The sequence below is a fragment of the Erythranthe guttata genome, chromosome 11, assembly GCF_056151865.1.
Source record: "Erythranthe guttata isolate IM_541 chromosome 11, IM_541, whole genome shotgun sequence".
In the NCBI taxonomy this organism is placed as follows: domain Eukaryota; kingdom Viridiplantae; phylum Streptophyta; class Magnoliopsida; order Lamiales; family Phrymaceae; genus Erythranthe; species Erythranthe guttata.
In genome coordinates, this window is record NC_142543.1 from 3,180,760 (window position 1) to 3,194,492 (window position 13,733).

The following is a 13,733-nucleotide window of genomic DNA, read 5'->3' on the forward strand; positions in this document are numbered from 1 at the left end:
AAAAAAAAGAAATATGCTGCCCCTATTCAAATCTCACATAACAGGTAGCAAGTCACTTTTCTAGCAAAAAAATGAATTAGGATGCAAAGTGCCAAGCAAAATGTAATTAGATAGTGCATTCTGCCATTTTTCTAATTTTAGGGTGCAAAGTGCCAATGACATATAATTTAATGGTGCAAAGTGTCAAATATCCGTGGATTTCTTTAACTTCTTTATTATTTATTTTTAGTGTAAATTCAACTTCCCCTCGTATACTTTGGTCGATATCATTTTACTCTCTTCTACTCTTTATTGCATCGATTTGCGCCTCTATACTTAAAAAATTGTCTCAATATGGTCATCGCTGTTAGTTGTTAGATATTTAACATTAACACCGTTTGGTCTAAGTTCTAAAATTTCGAACATTTTTTTGCGAAAAAAAAACCCCTACAAATCGATTTGTAGGGCTTTTTAACATGAAATTGGTTCCGTAATCGACCTACCCAATGCATATTACACATAAAAGAGTCGAAATTACATCAAAAAATCGAAGCCCGACCCTTCTTCAAGCTTGATTTCGAATTTTCGAATTTTTTTTTTTTTGCTATTTGCAGTTTTGGGGTTTTTTTTTTGATATTTTTAAAAGTTTTGGGGGGTTTTGTTATAAACCGCAAATAGCAATTTTGTGACCGCAAATATCATTTTCTTATTTTTAATATACATTTTTATTGTTATTTTTAGGGTATATTACAGCTACACCCCTGAATTATGATAAAATAACTGTAAGGTTCATATGGTAATTGGTAATTACGGCCACATTCCCGAAGCAATTAACGGAGCTAAGATTTCATGTCTTGGGGACCTATATGAACTTTATTTGTTTTCCACGGGGCCGTTAATGCAACCATAGATGGAAATTTATAAATTTTATATAAAATAATAAGGATTTAAAAAATGTTGGGGGAGTCATGTCACCTCTAGCTATGTTGTCTCCACCACTTCCTGAAACTAATAGTCCCTTAGAACCCTAACGAAATAACTTATCCAATGCATTATTTCGTTAGGGTTTCTAACTATGTTTCAGGGTCATTGTAATTGCCGAAACTACAGGGACCTTTAAATTATTTTAGCATACCTCAAGGGTGTATGTGTGATTTAACTTATTTTTATTACTAACTGCATCACATTTTCAATTTTCAAATCTTCAATCCAGTCTTCATCCATATTCATCAAAAAAAAAAAAAAAAAAAAATCCAGTCTTCATCCAAATCAAAATGAAACCTTGCACATTTTCTTATAACAGAGTGAAAGGAATAGGGGGATTCTCGATGGCAATGGAGTTCGATAATCAGTCAATTTTGGAGAAGGCTGATGATTCCTTGGGAGCAAATTGGAGCGTTTTCTCGGTACGACTTTCTGCATTAAAAACTTTCGGTTTTCTACTGAACAAAATCATCATCGGAAGAAGAATCATCCAATTTTTAGGTAAATTGGAAATGATCTGTGCGATTTCAATCCTCGTGGATAGTTTCTGTAGAGATTAGTTGCCATTGATTTGGGGTTTTCAGAATAATATTTTAATCCAGAATTTTAATTCCATTTATTCATCAGTCATCACACTTATGAACTACAATGAATTCGGAAAATGAATGTTTTGAATTGTTGATATTGAATCCAGATTGATTTTCCTTCATAATTTTACTTTTTTACTTTTTTTTTTCTTTCCATTGTCTTTTAATACTTGTTGTAACTTAGATTTTCCAAAATATTTGTGGTTTGGATGTGAAGACCATGACATCTCAGTTGGTCAATAATGGCAGACAACCTGTTGAATTGGAACACAAATTTTCTCTTATCTGTTAGAAATAAGAGGCTCTTTTTTAGTCAAAAATATTAGTGCAAGTATTCTATTTGTCATCATGGGAACCTATATTTGGTGACTTAGTTTACCTTCATCCATTATTTTTGTATCACAATTTTATCGGTGCCTTGTAGCTAGATATCGGGCATGATGAAAACTCTCTTGTTTCCCCTTGCTCTGTTTTTATCTCAATGTCTAAAACTTGCTTGCATGGCCATGGCCTTAAATATAACCACCGACGAATCGGCACTTCTGGCCTTGAAATCCCAACTCAAGTTAGGCCCTTCTCATATTTTATCGAAAAACTGGTCTCACTCCACCTCTGTTTGCAGCTGGATTGGAGTCAGTTGCAGTTCTCGCCACCAAAGAGTGGCCGCGTTAGACATTTCTTCAATGGGGCTAGTAGCTAACTTGCCATCAGAAATGGGAAATCTCGCCTTTCTCGTATCTTTGAACTTGAGCAGCAACAGTTTTCATGGCAATCTGCCGCAAGAGTTGTCTTACTTGCGAAGATTGAAAGACGTTGATTTAAGTTTCAACAACTTAACCGGTGAAATAAGCCCTTTTTGGTTCGGATTATTTCCCCAACTTCGGTTCTTGAATCTTAAAAACAATAGCTTCACTGGTTCCCTGCCAACTTCTGTCTCCAATGTAACAAATCTCGAAAAACTAGATTTATCGTACAATTCTATCCAGGGGGAAATCCCTGAAGAGATTGGAAATTTTTACAACTTGAAGATGTTAAGTCTGCAGTTTAACAAACTTGATGGTCTAATACCGATATCAGTCTTCAACATGTCGAATTTGGAATCTCTTGCTCTAACAGGGAATATCTTGTCGGACGACCTCCCTGCCGATTTTTGTGGTGGCCTTCCAAGAATCAAGGAGCTGTATTTGTCTTCAAATGAGTTCAACGGCCAAATACCGTCAACTGTTTCTAAATGCTCACAGCTTCGTCTACTTTCTTTATCACACAACAAATTTAGTGGCTCCTTACCAAGAGGCATTGGGAACTTAACCGCACTCGAGATATTGTATCTAGGCTCCAACGCCTTGACAGGTAATTCTCTTTGTATCTAGGTTACAAGTTTGTTGCTCTTTTTTTTTTTTTTCACTATTAAAATTGAGGCTGTACGCATTAAGAACCTGCGGCAGGTGAAATTCCAGAAGAGTCGGGTAATCTACGGAACTTGAAGGAGCTGGGAATGGGAGATAACTTTCTTATAGGCTCGATACCTTCAGCTATCTTCAACATTTCCTCTTTGCAGTACATTAATATTGCAAATTGTAATTTAACAGGTGCTCTCCCTCGTGACATCTGCTCTCGTACTTCTCAACTCGAAAGGGTTTATTTCCATGTGAACGATTTATCCGGTGAGCTCCCAGAAAAATTAGGCGAATGCAAAGCACTTCGGATTATGTCATTATCTTACAATAACATAAATGGGATAATACCGAGAGGGATTGGAAATTTAACCATGCTAGAGATGTTTTATGTCGGCTATAACAAGTTGATCGGTATGTTTTTAACTACAAATTCTGTGCAAGAACCATTTGTTACAACTTTAATAATGTCAATGGCTATTTTTTTGCAGGCACAATCCCAGAAGATATGGGGAATCTGAACAAATTGGAGGTTCTTTACTTGGGAGTTAACAGCTTAACAGGTTTTGTACCAGCAGGAATCTTCAACATTTCGACTCTGCAACTTATTTCCGTTTCAATGAATCAACTTTCGGGCTACCTTCCATTGGATTTTGGTTATGGGCTACCTAATCTACAAGAAATCTACTTAAACGACAATAGTTTCAGTGGAGAAATCCCTTATTCTACCTCGAATTCTTCAAAACTAACTATTGTAAACTTTTCTGGCAACAATTTCAGTGGACTAGTTCCTAAATCACTTGGGGAGTTGATTTTCTTGCAAGACTTGGGCTTGTCTGACAACAGATTTGTTGGTGGATCGTCAGAGATAAGTTCTTTCATCACTTCATTGACAAACTGTAGATATCTAAGAAAGTTGAGTTTGGGGAGTAATCTTTTCAACGGCACTCTCCCAGTTTCTGTCGGAAATATGTCCACTTCTCTCGAGTACTTTTATGCTTATGAATGTCGCATTCACGGCACTATTCCTCATGAGTTTGGAAATCTTATTAATTTAATCATTTAAGCCTGTTTGGGAATCAGCTGACTGGAACAATCCCCAATACCCTCGTGAATTTGCGAAATCTTCAAGGATTAGCTCTTTCACGCAACAGAATAAGCGGTACTATTCCATACACTCTTTGTGGATTACGAAGTTTGAGCGGAATATTGCTGCACCGAAATCAAATCACCGGTGTTATTCCAGAGTGCATAGGAAATCTTACTGCTCTGAGAGAAGTCAACATGGGAAACAACAAGTTGAACTCCGGCATACCTGCAAGCATGTGGCTGCTCAACGACCTTCTGAAGCTGAACTTGTCCTCGAATTTTCTAACCGGACCTTTGCCCCCGGATATCGGAAATCTGAAGGCTGCAAGTCTTCTTGATCTATCAACGAATCGATTATCGGGAACTATTCCAACTTCAGTTGGAGATCTACAAAACATGATTAATCTTTCACTGGCACATAACAGCTTTCGAGGAGCTATTCCTGAGTTGATTGGTAAGATGGTGAACTTGGAGGAATTGGATTTGTCCCACAACAATCTCTCTGGCAATATCCCGATTTCCTTGGAGGGGCTTCTATATCTCACATATTTCGATGTTTCGTTCAATGATTTGAGCGGTCAAATCCCTTCGAAAGGCCCTTTCAAAAACTTCGCTGGTCAGTTTTTCATCAACAATGGAGGACTCTGTGGTGATCCTAGATACGGTGTCCCACAGTGCCACAATCGTAGATCAAAGATCAGAAAGACGATTCTTCGAGTTGTGTACATTTTGCTAGGGTTTGCAGGATTGGTTTTTCTCCTTACATTAGCTTACGTCTTCATAACATACCGTAGGAAAGAAGTGGTGGAAACTCAAGAAAATCTGTCATCTGGTGCAGCACCATTAAGAGCCTCGTACTACGATCTTCTACAAGCAACCGGAAGATTCAACGAGAGCCATTTGCTTGGCGCTGGAGGGTTCAGCTCCGTTTACAAAGGGACTCTTCAAAATGGAGAAGAAGTTGCGATAAAGGTATTCAATTCGCAAGTAGAAAAAGCGTTCGAGAGTTTCGATACAGAGTGTGAAGTGCTACGCAGCCTTCGCCACAGGAATCTCTGCAAAGTCGTCAGTGTGTGCTCGAACGAAGATTTCAAATCCTTGGTTCTTGAGTACATGCCTAACGGAAGCCTCGACAAGTGGCTACACTCGGACGGCTATTTCTTGGATTTCGTCCAGAGAATTGGCGTTATGATAGATGTGGCGTGTGCGTTGGAGTATCTTCACTATGGTTGCTCGACAACTGTAGTCCACTGCGATTTGAAACCGAGTAATGTACTATTGGACGGAGATATGGTCGGCCGGTTGAGCGATTTTGGGATTGCTAAGCTATTAGGCCACGATAATAGCTTTGTGCAAACAAATACTTTTGCAACGTTGGGTTACATCGCACCAGGTAATTAATGCATATGTATGTTAAACTGAAGTGGTAAATGTCGTTTCATTTTCGTCGGTGCCGTTCCGACTTCAACTGTGATTTTGACCCTTTTTCAGTCCGATTTTGGCAACACCCAAAATACCCGATTGGTAGTCCTTTGAGTTGGCATTCTACTTCAAGTTGAGTCAGCTTGATTGGATGTCTGTTGAAAAAGTTATGCATGAATGAGTTACTACTCGAATCTCAAAAAACTCAAAATATCAAAGTTGCAGCCAATGTTCCTTCATTTATTCATGCAGATCTTTTTCACCAGACATCCAATCAAAGACTACGAATTTTGATTCAAGTTGGATTAGAAAGCCAACTCAAAGGGCTATCGAATTTAGTGTTTTGAATTGTGCCAAATTCGGAGTGAAAACAAGTTCAAAAAACGACATTTAGCACCTCTCTTGTGTTAAATATACATAACGCTTGTTTAATTTCTATGTCGATGTTTTTTTATTGACAGAGTATGGATCACAAGGCATAGTATCGATAAGATGTGACGTTTACAGCTTTGGTATTCTACTGATGGAAGTTTTTACGGGAATGAAGCCGAGTGGTGAAAGATTTGCCGGAGATTTAAGTCTGAGGAGTTGGGTAGAGGAGTGTGTGCCTGATTCGATAAACTGGATAATTGATCCGAAATTGGTGAAGCTCGACGACGAAGAAGAGTACGCGAATGGGACGTTGGAATGCTTGTCGTCTATAATGGAGTTGGCTTTGAAATGCTCAATGGAAAGTCCTAATGAGAGGATTAGCATGGAAGATGTTGTTGTAGTGATGAAGAAGATCAGGTTCAAGCTCTTGGGCATGTTTCCCATATACTACTAGTATGTGTACAATGAGATTGTGGACTATACATTAGTGTTTGCAAGAGCTTTTACAAACATATTATGAGCTTTTTTTTGTTCGTAATCTTACTTTTAAGTGTTTGCAAAATGAACATATGCTTTTGCTTTTCTTGAAATAAGCAACTTTAAGATGTGTTGAGCACTTGTGACCCTGCTTTTTCTGTTGTTTAAGTTGATTTTTAGTAAATTTACTAACACTCCCAACTTTTAGAAATAAGCAGTTAGGTGGTGTTTGCAAAAAGCTTATTTAAAAGCATAAGTTAGTAATTGTGAGTTAAATTGATATTAAGTGTTTAATTTTAAAAGTTGGGGGTGTTTGCAAAAACTCTTGAAAATTAACTAAAATAGAAAAAACAGGTACATGGATGCTTTTAAAATTATAGCTTAAAACAACTTATTTTAAAAAAAACCAAAAGCAAAAGTCGATTTTGCAAATACCTAAAAATAGATTATGTGAGAAAAAAACTCATAATCTATTTTTAAAAGTTTTTGCAAACACCACCTGAATTATAGGATGTCAAGTTTTTAGAGAATATAATTCCGGCCCAAGATTAATTTACATTATTTTTATTTATTTTCGTTAAAAAAAATTGATCTTATAAATCAGTCTACAACCAAACCCAAAGAGAATAAAACATAAGTTGTTGCAGAGAATATAAGTTAAAATAATTTATTAAAAAAAAAGAAGCTAAATTAAAAGGTGACAAACACTAGAAAACTTTTTATAAGCCGAAGAAAAGCGTATAATCTAATTTCAAAACTTTATTCAAACACTATCTTAATATAAACTAGTTTTTGTTGTATTTTGCGAAAAGGATAAAATTGTTAAAAAATGAAATATATATGTTTCCCTCCCTTCTCTCCAAGAATTGATACGCTGCCGTTTTAATGCTCGCTCGATTTCTGCTTCGCTCCACGCCCAAATTTTCTGTATCTATATATATGTAAGCATGCACACACTCGTTTCCAATTCCAATTTCATGATCATCACTGTTAATTTTATTTCTTGGATTACGTAAATCCGAGTTCTCCCCCCTCTGAATTTCAAACAGCGTATCGCCGAACAATTAATTGTTGACGTAAAAAGAAAAAAGAAAGGTATTCGGTTATGCTGATTTACTTCATCTACTATTACTCATCTGCAATTAACCAGGTTTTCTGAATTTCTGCAGTAGTGGAAAATGAGTAAATCTCAATTGCCGCTGCAAAATCTGGGCGGAGCGGAGAAGCGCGTGGTAAAAAAGGAAGCTTTGGTCAAACTTTTGCGATGGCATTTTGGATATTCTGATTTCCGGGGGAAGCAGTTGGAGGCTATTCAAGCTGTTTTATCAGGTCCCTTTCATTTTTGCTTTGGTTTCATTGATTATAGATATGTATGTATGTTGATCAATTTCAATTGAATTTTTAAGGGGGAAATAAAAGCAACCTAATTAAAAATTGGTTTGGAGGATTGCAAATTTGTGGCTTTTCAATTTTCTTTATTGCAAACAAGTGCACTCTTACTAAACACTTGACAATTTATATATATGCACTGTTTAAATAAGTCCAAATGAAGAAGTTTTGATTTCCGAAGTGCTCCCGAACACACCAATTTTGAGGGCTGTTGTGATTAGCAATTGTTATTATTTTTAGCTCCGTATATGAAATTTGGTAATTGTAATAATGTTGATTCCAATGCAGGTAGAGATTGTTTCTGTCTGATGCCAACTGGTGGAGGAAAGTCGATTTGTTATCAGATTCCAGCTCTAGCAAAACCGGGGATTGTGCTTGTCGTTTGTCCTCTGATAGGTGAACGAGACCAATATTTTTTGATACATACGAAATTTTGAAAGCTTATACTGCACAAAATTCTTCTTCTCTTGCTAATTCCAGGAAAATCTGATGCTCACCGCTGCGATTCTCTCTTTTTTTAATATTTACAGCTCTAATGGTAAGAACGGATCATATTCTTTTCTTCTTATTGTTCGATAATTCTTTAATGGCGATTGATTCCTTTTGTCATCGAGTAAGAAGTGTTTACTTTCTCCTGTCAGGAAAATCAAGTAATGGCCTTAAAAGAAAAAGGGATTGCGGCTGAATATCTCTCTTCAACCCAGACTGTCAAAACCAAGAATGAGGTACTTGCTAAACATAGGGGCTTCTCTAAGAATCATGAAGGTTATAATTCGCAGAGAAGTTTTTCTATACTTTTAAACTTAAAATATTACTCATGGACATGGTTATTTCGAACCAAATGCCGAATGTAACTTTTGTTGGCAATAATTCAATATTAATCTTGAGTTCTACCTCCACTTTTTGTGTTCGACACTGTTCTTGATTCTTGATTGACTTTTATTATATCCGGTTATCAGAAGCAATACGAATTCTAGATGCTTATCAGAAGTGTTACTTACCTTTATAATTGGAATTTTATTTGCTGAGTAATAAGATGTCGGAAGCTATGATTTTAGATGCTCATCAAATCATGAATTGGTAGAGAAAGTTTGCCTTTCATCAAGTTTGTATGAGTTAATATTGATCCAGCTCACTTATTGATGTTCAGATTTATGAGAAACTGGAATCGGGAAAGCCATCTTTGAGTTTACTCTATGTGACACCAGAATTGATCGCGACATCAGGGTTCATGGCGAAGCTGACAAAGATTCATGGCAAAGGATTGATAAGTCTTATTGCCATTGACGAGGTTTGAAATTGCATGGCCTTTAATTGCACAGAAGATTAATTACTGCTAGAAGTTTCTAACGTAAACACATATAATTATATGATTTTCATTTATCAAAAAATGATTTTACTTGCACTTTTGAATATTGTTAGGCACATTGTGTATCGACATGGGGCCATGATTTCAGGTTACTTCTCAAACTTCAACTTATATCTTCTATTTAGCTAACCCCTTCTTGAACATATCTACTCATCAATCTTGGGTTCTCTTACATGTGTCCCACATGCACACACACACTCACACTCTCACACACACACACACACACACACACACACACACACACACACACACACACACACACACACACACACACACACACGACTCTTCTCCTACAAGCTCACTTGTATTTTCTGACACTAGCTATTTATATAATTTGAAGTTAATTTTGGATTGTCCAAATAATATAGGCCAAGCTACAGAAAGCTTTCTTCGCTGAGGAATCGCTTGCCTGGCATACCAGTTTTGGCTTTGACAGCTACAGCTGCTCCTAAGTGAGTATGATCAACATTAATTATAAATTACTGTTCTTATGATGACAAATTATTCAATGATTCTAAATAATTTGGGAAATCCATGTTCTCTCCATTATGGTTTTCAAAGTTTATTTAAAATAGAAAAGTTGTTCTCTATTCATAACCGGACACTGATTATTACTTCCCGTTATAGTCCATGAGAAAATAGAAAACCATAGTTCTTGTGTATGAGTTAAATTTTTCCGGCGCTTATTTTTCTTGATGTTGCTATCAATTGGATTTTTTTTGTTGATGAGAAGTAATAGCTCAACTTCACTAGATTTGGTACTTCTGCAGAGTTCAGGAGGATGTGATAAAGTCCTTGTCTTTGGAAAACCCACTTGTTTTGAAATCATCCTTTAACCGGCCAAATATTTACTATGAGGGTGAGTTTTCCATAATTTATTTGGTTTACCTAAGCATATCTCTGTTCCTAATTACTTCTATGTTGTTACCATGTTATTTGTTTATCTTAAAGAGAAAAAATATATCTTTATGTTTATGTTCCGGGCACAATAGTGCTTGTGGTTTCACCTTTTGAGAATCATACAACCCAACGAGTTACTCCTTTTGATAGATAAAAATCATAATTCATTGGAGGAAGTAGCAAGGGCAAATAATAATTAACTGTGATTCTATGTGGTTAACTTTGGTCTCTATTGAGGGTCCAGCCGTGGTTGATTGAATTTTTTTATTTGCAGTTGCAAAATAAGGATTAAGTTATTCTGACATGTTTGCTGTGCACCATGCAGTTCGCTATAAAGATCTGTTGGATAATCCATATTCTGATCTCTGTGATTACCTCAAATCATACGGAAATATTTGTGCCATTGTTTACTGCCTTGAGCGTACAGCTTGTGATGATCTGGCTATCCACCTATCTAGCAATGGAATTTCTTGTGCTGGTAATGAAATTATTGTCTAAAAATTAGTTTCAAAGAATTACTGGTGTAAGGTTTTATCCAAGCTAAATTTCATTTTTCCCGATTCAGCGTATCATGCCGGATTGAATAGTAAATTGCGTAGCTCTGTCTTAGATGACTGGATCTCCTCTAAAACACAAGTAGTTGTGGCTACAGTAGCTTTTGGGTATGTTGTTTTTCTTTTTTGTTTCTTCAGAATAATACATATATATTTACTTGAAAAATTCTCCAATGTACAGTCTCATATGTTATTGCTTATCTTCGAGCCATGGTTTGATTAAGGTTAGAGCAAGTCGGGGCACACATTTTTTTAAAACTAAATTGCTGAACCATGATTTCGTCGTAGGAAATCAATTTGGTGCTAGATTTGACTTAGATTGGTAGCAATTTCGATGTATATTGCATTGAGCTGATTCCCATCACAAGTTTCTTCAACGGTTAAAAAATCAAATATTCGAAACTGTATTTGTACTTTTATGCTGTTCAGTTTTTTCAGGCTTTGTATCTATGATGCACAATTAACTAGATACTTTTTAACTTTGTTGTTTTTTTGGTTTTGCGATTGATGCTGGAGCTATCTGTTAGATGCATAGCTTTAAAGGTGGTGGTCTTACGTGCAGGATGGTATGCAACTATTCTTAAAAGTTATAGTATGTGAAGTACAAATTCTGTGGCTCCAACAAAGACCACATAGCAGATTTTCCACCCTGAGACATTTGTACTGTAATTTCAGGGCATTGATCGGAAGGATGTCAGGGTTGTTTGCCATTTCAATATTCCAAAGTCTATGGAATCCTTCTATCAAGAGTCAGGTCGAGCTGGCCGAGATCAATTGCCCTCTCAAAGTCTGTTATACTACGGAGTGGACGACCGTAAAAAAATGGTTGGTTATGTTTTGCCATGAAATTGGTTATCGAATCGAAATTCAGTGTTTGCAGTGAGTGCGTTGTAAATTTCAATAACCGTATTTTAGGAATTCATCTTGGGCAATGCTGCAAGCAAGAAGTCGCATTCTTCGAGCTTGGAGGAGGGTTCCTCCAAGAAGTCCCTAGCTGACTTTCGTCTGGTAAAACATGCACATTTCTTTAGAATTACACTTTTGCCCCTTTTCTATTAATCCTCGTTGGTTTCTCTTACATGTAGATGATTGAATACTGTGAGGAGTCTAACTGTCGAAGAAAGAAGATCCTTGAAAGTTTTGGGGAAGAGGTATACATACCACTCTTGCCAGTCAATGCCCCTTTGATTGTTAGGTAGCTTTAAGTTGACTTTTGACTTTTTCTCCGTAAGCAGGTAACATCATCGTTGTGCGCTAAATCTTGTGATGCATGCAAACACCCTGATAAAGTTTCAAAGTATTTGGCGGAGCTTACAAATACTACTAATTCACGCCATAGAAACTGGTCGTCCAGAATATGCATAAGCAGGTCACTGATTCTTGATTTTTCTCCTTTTTTTAGTATACATGATTATCTATTATGTGTTGGGAGATAACTTGTTTGTTGACCTATTGCTTTGTTATGCATTTTTCAACTGTTCCCGTTTACTGACTCGTATTTTTGTGTATCTTCTATGCAGTGCGTCGGATTTCAAAGATGCGGAACAATTCTCAGAATTCTGGAATCGAGATGATGAAGCAAGTGGATCTGAGGAAGATATATCTGATTCTGACGGTATATCTAAATTACGAACCTGAGTGTTGAGAGAATATATAAAAAAGAACCAGTATTAAATTTGTTTATGCAGATTTCTTTGTGTTGACCTGTTAATATTTGACTCCAGATATCGAAATAACAAAACATATAGCGCATTCAAGTAAATCATCAGAGCGGAGAATACATGATACGATGGAGTCATTGCAGCGTGCCGAAGAGAACTATTACAAGAGTACAAATAATCAGGTGAACTTTGGAATCTTTAGTTGCTTGATTAGATTTTTAGTAGGATGAATTTTCACTTGCTAACCTTTGACTTTATGTTGACAGGTCAACAAAGTGGACAAAAACACCGTATCTGAAACATTAAGACAGTCGGGGAAACAGAGGTTGTTAAATGCCATAAAGCAAAACCAGCACCGCTTCGGCAATTTACAGTATGCTTCACTTCACCCAATTCTTTATACATTATAAGCTCAATTGACTATGGCCTTGTTTAGTTCGGAAGATATGCCGATAATAATCATACCTTTATTTGTTGTTTGGTTCGTAACATAACTTACATATATCTTATCTTTGCTAACTCGATTATAGCAATTAGTAACCGGACGAGCCCTAAATTATTAGATTGTTGTTATCTTTTCTTTATTCTCGTGAATTGTTTGTTACTTTTTATGAAAATTGTCAGGATTGATTCTGAGATATCTGCGGAGAAACTGGAGAATGAATGCCACAAGAAGTACGGAAAAAGTGGGAAGTCGTTTTATTTATCTCAGATGGCAAGTACGGTTAGGTGGTTGTCAACCGCGAACCCCGATGAACTGACGAGTAGACTTGGCACTAATGCTAATATGTCTTCGGAGCTCGTTAAACCAGCAACAAATGTCTCTCCCCTGCCAATCTCTCCAGTGATAACCACGCAGTTCCATCAAGTGAAAGCCAGTGGCACCGTTGAATTCAACTCTCCTGTTTCACAAGATGCAGCACCACCACCGCCGATTCTGTCTTTCTCGGAGTTTGTTAATCGAAGAAAAACAGAGGATAATAACCCGTCTTCGACGACCTCTAAAAGACAGTCCGGTGATGGAGTTAGTCGAGGTATGGAGAAGAAAGCTAAATGCTAGTTATTCTTGATTGAATGTTGAACTTCATTTTTCGATTCTGTATTTTATGATGGTTTTTTAAGTATTTCAAAATAATGTTTGGAATTTACCTTTGGTGTTTTTACCATTAATCATGTGTATATTTAATATTTGGGTAAATTTTTTACAACCACCCCTGAGGTATGTTCAAATTACAAAAACCCCTCTTCTGTTTGGGTAATCACAACCGCCCCCCTCAACTATAAATCTTCTTACACGCCCACCCTTGTGGTTTCAAATTTAGTGGAATCTTCGAGATTATATGGAATATTATCACTTTGTACCCGTTTTATCCCATTTGACCTCCACATTTTGAAACAAGATGATTATAATTAGGGCTGGAAAATAATTACCGCCTACCGAATACCACGGTATGCCTACCAAACGATACCGAAAAATTACCGAAACTTCGGTAACCACTACATTTGGTACGGTATTGGTACCGTACCACTATTATACGGTACGGTAGCGGTATTGT

General features: G+C 36.7%; 2 protein-coding genes across 9 annotated transcripts; both read left to right on the forward strand.

Annotated features, from left to right (window-relative positions):
* Positions 1 to 1,005: 1,005 nt before the first annotated feature.
* On the forward strand, positions 1,006 to 6,443 carry LOC105965521 (receptor kinase-like protein Xa21). Of its 5 annotated transcripts, none has more exons than XM_088825277.1 (5): positions 1,006 to 1,385; positions 2,173 to 2,900; positions 2,996 to 3,358; positions 3,436 to 5,426; positions 5,917 to 6,443. In XM_088825277.1, the coding sequence occupies exons 4-5, from the start codon at positions 4,229 to 4,231 to the stop codon at positions 6,279 to 6,281; spliced, it is 1,563 nt and encodes a 520-aa protein (XP_088681403.1). In that variant the 5' UTR covers positions 1,006 to 1,385; positions 2,173 to 2,900; positions 2,996 to 3,358; positions 3,436 to 4,228; the 3' UTR covers positions 6,282 to 6,443. The 5 variants fall into 5 exon arrangements, 2 of the variants coding, with proteins under 2 accessions (XP_088681403.1, XP_088681404.1); XR_016034238.1 differs by having other exon boundaries at positions 1,186 to 1,385; positions 3,436 to 5,534; positions 5,769 to 6,443; XR_016034237.1 differs by having other exon boundaries at positions 1,219 to 1,385.
* A 670-nt stretch (positions 6,444 to 7,113) lies between these two features.
* On the forward strand, positions 7,114 to 13,416 carry RECQL3 (DEAD/DEAH box RNA helicase family protein). Of its 4 annotated transcripts, none has more exons than XM_088825061.1 (19): positions 7,114 to 7,245; positions 7,354 to 7,399; positions 7,474 to 7,633; positions 7,982 to 8,231; positions 8,335 to 8,418; positions 8,844 to 8,984; positions 9,116 to 9,150; positions 9,431 to 9,514; positions 9,833 to 9,921; positions 10,288 to 10,440; positions 10,528 to 10,628; positions 11,192 to 11,341; positions 11,432 to 11,524; positions 11,602 to 11,667; positions 11,752 to 11,885; positions 12,037 to 12,131; positions 12,241 to 12,359; positions 12,444 to 12,550; positions 12,802 to 13,416. In XM_088825061.1, exons 4-19 carry the CDS (start codon positions 8,229 to 8,231, stop codon positions 13,235 to 13,237), a joined length of 1,890 nt encoding a protein of 629 aa, XP_088681187.1. In that variant the 5' UTR covers positions 7,114 to 7,245; positions 7,354 to 7,399; positions 7,474 to 7,633; positions 7,982 to 8,228; the 3' UTR covers positions 13,238 to 13,416. The 4 variants fall into 4 exon arrangements, with proteins under 4 accessions (XP_088681187.1, XP_088681189.1, XP_088681188.1 ...); XM_088825063.1 differs by having other exon boundaries at positions 7,982 to 8,089; XM_088825064.1 differs by having other exon boundaries at positions 7,173 to 7,399; positions 7,982 to 8,089; positions 8,224 to 8,231.
* Positions 13,417 to 13,733: the final 317 nt, after the last annotated feature.

What these genes read in the sequence shown, in the direction of transcription:
- LOC105965521 (XM_088825277.1), top strand. Translation starts at nt 4,229, where the DNA reads ATGGGAAACAACAAGTTGAACTCCGGCATACCTGCAAGCATGTGGCTG. An exon ending in GTTGGGTTACATCGCACCAG is followed by an intron (nt 5,427 to 5,916) that starts GTAATTAATGCA and finishes TTTTATTGACAG; the next exon opens with AGTATGGATCACAAGGCATA.
- RECQL3 (XM_088825064.1), top strand. Translation starts at nt 7,483, where the DNA reads ATGAGTAAATCTCAATTGCCGCTGCAAAATCTGGGCGGAGCGGAGAAG. An exon ending in GTCTTATTGCCATTGACGAG is followed by an intron (nt 8,985 to 9,115) that starts GTTTGAAATTGC and finishes GAATATTGTTAG; the next exon opens with GCACATTGTGTATCGACATG. An exon ending in ACAAGAGTACAAATAATCAG is followed by an intron (nt 12,360 to 12,443) that starts GTGAACTTTGGA and finishes TTATGTTGACAG; the next exon opens with GTCAACAAAGTGGACAAAAA.